Source organism: Neltuma alba, unplaced genomic scaffold, assembly GCF_004799145.2.
Source record: "Neltuma alba isolate B1F8T4 unplaced genomic scaffold, ASM479914v2 tig00003811_pilon, whole genome shotgun sequence".
Taxonomy (NCBI): domain Eukaryota; kingdom Viridiplantae; phylum Streptophyta; class Magnoliopsida; order Fabales; family Fabaceae; genus Neltuma; species Neltuma alba.
Window position 1 is genome coordinate 30,140 of NW_021633434.1, and position 1,778 is coordinate 31,917.

The window sequence follows — 1,778 nt, forward strand, 5'->3', positions numbered from 1 at the left end:
ATTTGTTTAGTCTACTTAAATTAGTCAACTAGCTCTTGTATTAATTATCTAACATAGAAATTAACAAGACTGGTGAGTCGTTGTTGATCACATGGTGAAGCCTACTGATAAGAAGCGTAGCCCACCGCTTCGTCCTATGCATTTGTAAACTACCCCTCTTCTTCATCCATCCATTCTTGAAGATTCTCTGCAGGCTTATATATATATACCGACTCGCACCATATTCAACACACCCTCCCTACTAATACTGAATTTCTCTGTCTACCTCTCTGACATGTATATACATGTTCCAGACCCACTTCTTCTTCTATTAATTTGCGACTTATTGTTCCTTAGCTTCTCTCATCTCTCATCTGTGTGGTGAGCAAATTACGATCTTCCAAGCAATAGCAAACAGCCATTTCTGACAGATTTGAGAATGTCTGGCAGAAGATCTCGTTCCGGACAGTCCACAGAGATCAGTGATGACCAGATCAACGATCTCGTCTCCAAGTTACGACGCCTTATTCCCGAACTCCAACCCACTCCCTCCCACAAGGTATTCGTTATATATTCATCTCTCTCTTTCTCAGAAAATATGAAATCATATAATTTCCAACTATATGAAAACAGCAGAAAATCTAGGTAGCTAGTTATTTATTGGAGATGTGGGGGATATGACGGATGCAGGTATCGGCGGCGAAGGTGTTGAAGGAGACCTGCAACTACATAAAGAACTTGCACAGAGAAGTTGATGGCCTAAGTGACCGCTTATCTGAGCTTTTGTCCTCCACTGACTCCGACAGTCCAGAAGCTGCCATTCTTAGGAGCTTGCTTATGTAATTTTAATCTCCTATTATATATATATGTATATGTGTCCCTCTTAATAAAGGGCTTTAATATGTGGCCTCCATGGCCGTCCTTGAAGTACGCTTGTAGACTTAGCTTGTAGAACTGATTGTCCGTCTTATCTTGCTATGTGAAAGAATAACACGGAGTCACGGACTATATGTATTTCTCTCTTCTTCTTCTTCTTCTTCTTCACTCTGAGAGAGAGAGAGAGAGAGAGATTGGATCATGATAAAACTTGACAAAAGATGATTGTGTGGTTTAATTAATGTTAGTGATGCGTATATATAATAACGTGAGAGAAACAGAGAAGTTATGGGTGGAACCATGAAAAGATTTAAGCAGGTTATGAAGTTGAGAATGGGATATAACTTATTAAGTACATGCATGTGACGTTAATTATATGACCTCACAACATTTTTAGTTAATGTTTCAGAATAATTAGAAGGACCCCCCGTATTAATAATAACAAACTCATCAAACACCACCTTTTTCTCGACAAAATCATGCATAACTAACTGCAAACACTCGCATATGGACGAGAAAGGATGTGTGTGTGTGTGTGTGTGTAGGATTCACTTTAATTTTTTTTTTTTTTAGGATTCACTTTAATTATAATCAATCAAAATTTTCTGGGAGCCTCAAAATATTGTCGTTAAGGACGTTAATTACCCAGCTTTTTTGAAAGAACAAAAACCCTAGTGTGTTTAAATTTATTGTTTTAATTCATGACCAAGGTTCAAGACTTCAAGTGAATAAGAGATCTATTTGATTGATTTTTCTCTTCTGTAAATTCAGTAGCATGCTGTATGCTTATCAAACCAAAATAAACATAAAAGATTGAGCCGGGAGCCTAAAATAGCAAGTCATGCTATTAGCGATTTGTAAACATTATATGGTTTCCTGCAACTTTTTATAAATGTAATGATTTAAATTGCCCAAAATGAATT

General features: G+C 37.0%; 1 protein-coding gene across 1 annotated transcript; it reads left to right on the top strand.

Annotated features, from left to right (window-relative positions):
* The first annotated feature begins 240 nt into the window (after positions 1–240).
* Positions 241–937, top strand: LOC114742564 (transcription factor PRE6-like). The gene is made up of 2 exons (XM_028930791.1): positions 241–538; positions 670–937. The coding sequence occupies exons 1-2, from the start codon at positions 419–421 to the stop codon at positions 820–822; spliced, it is 273 nt and encodes a 90-aa protein (XP_028786624.1). The 5' UTR covers positions 241–418; the 3' UTR covers positions 823–937.
* Positions 938–1,778: the final 841 nt, after the last annotated feature.

Coding starts and splice junctions, on each gene's coding strand:
- LOC114742564 (XM_028930791.1), top strand. CDS start 419: ATGTCTGGCAGAAGATCTCGTTCCGGACAGTCCACAGAGATCAGTGAT. Junction 539..669: donor AACCCACTCCCTCCCACAAG/GTATTCGTTATA, acceptor TGACGGATGCAG/GTATCGGCGGCGAAGGTGTT.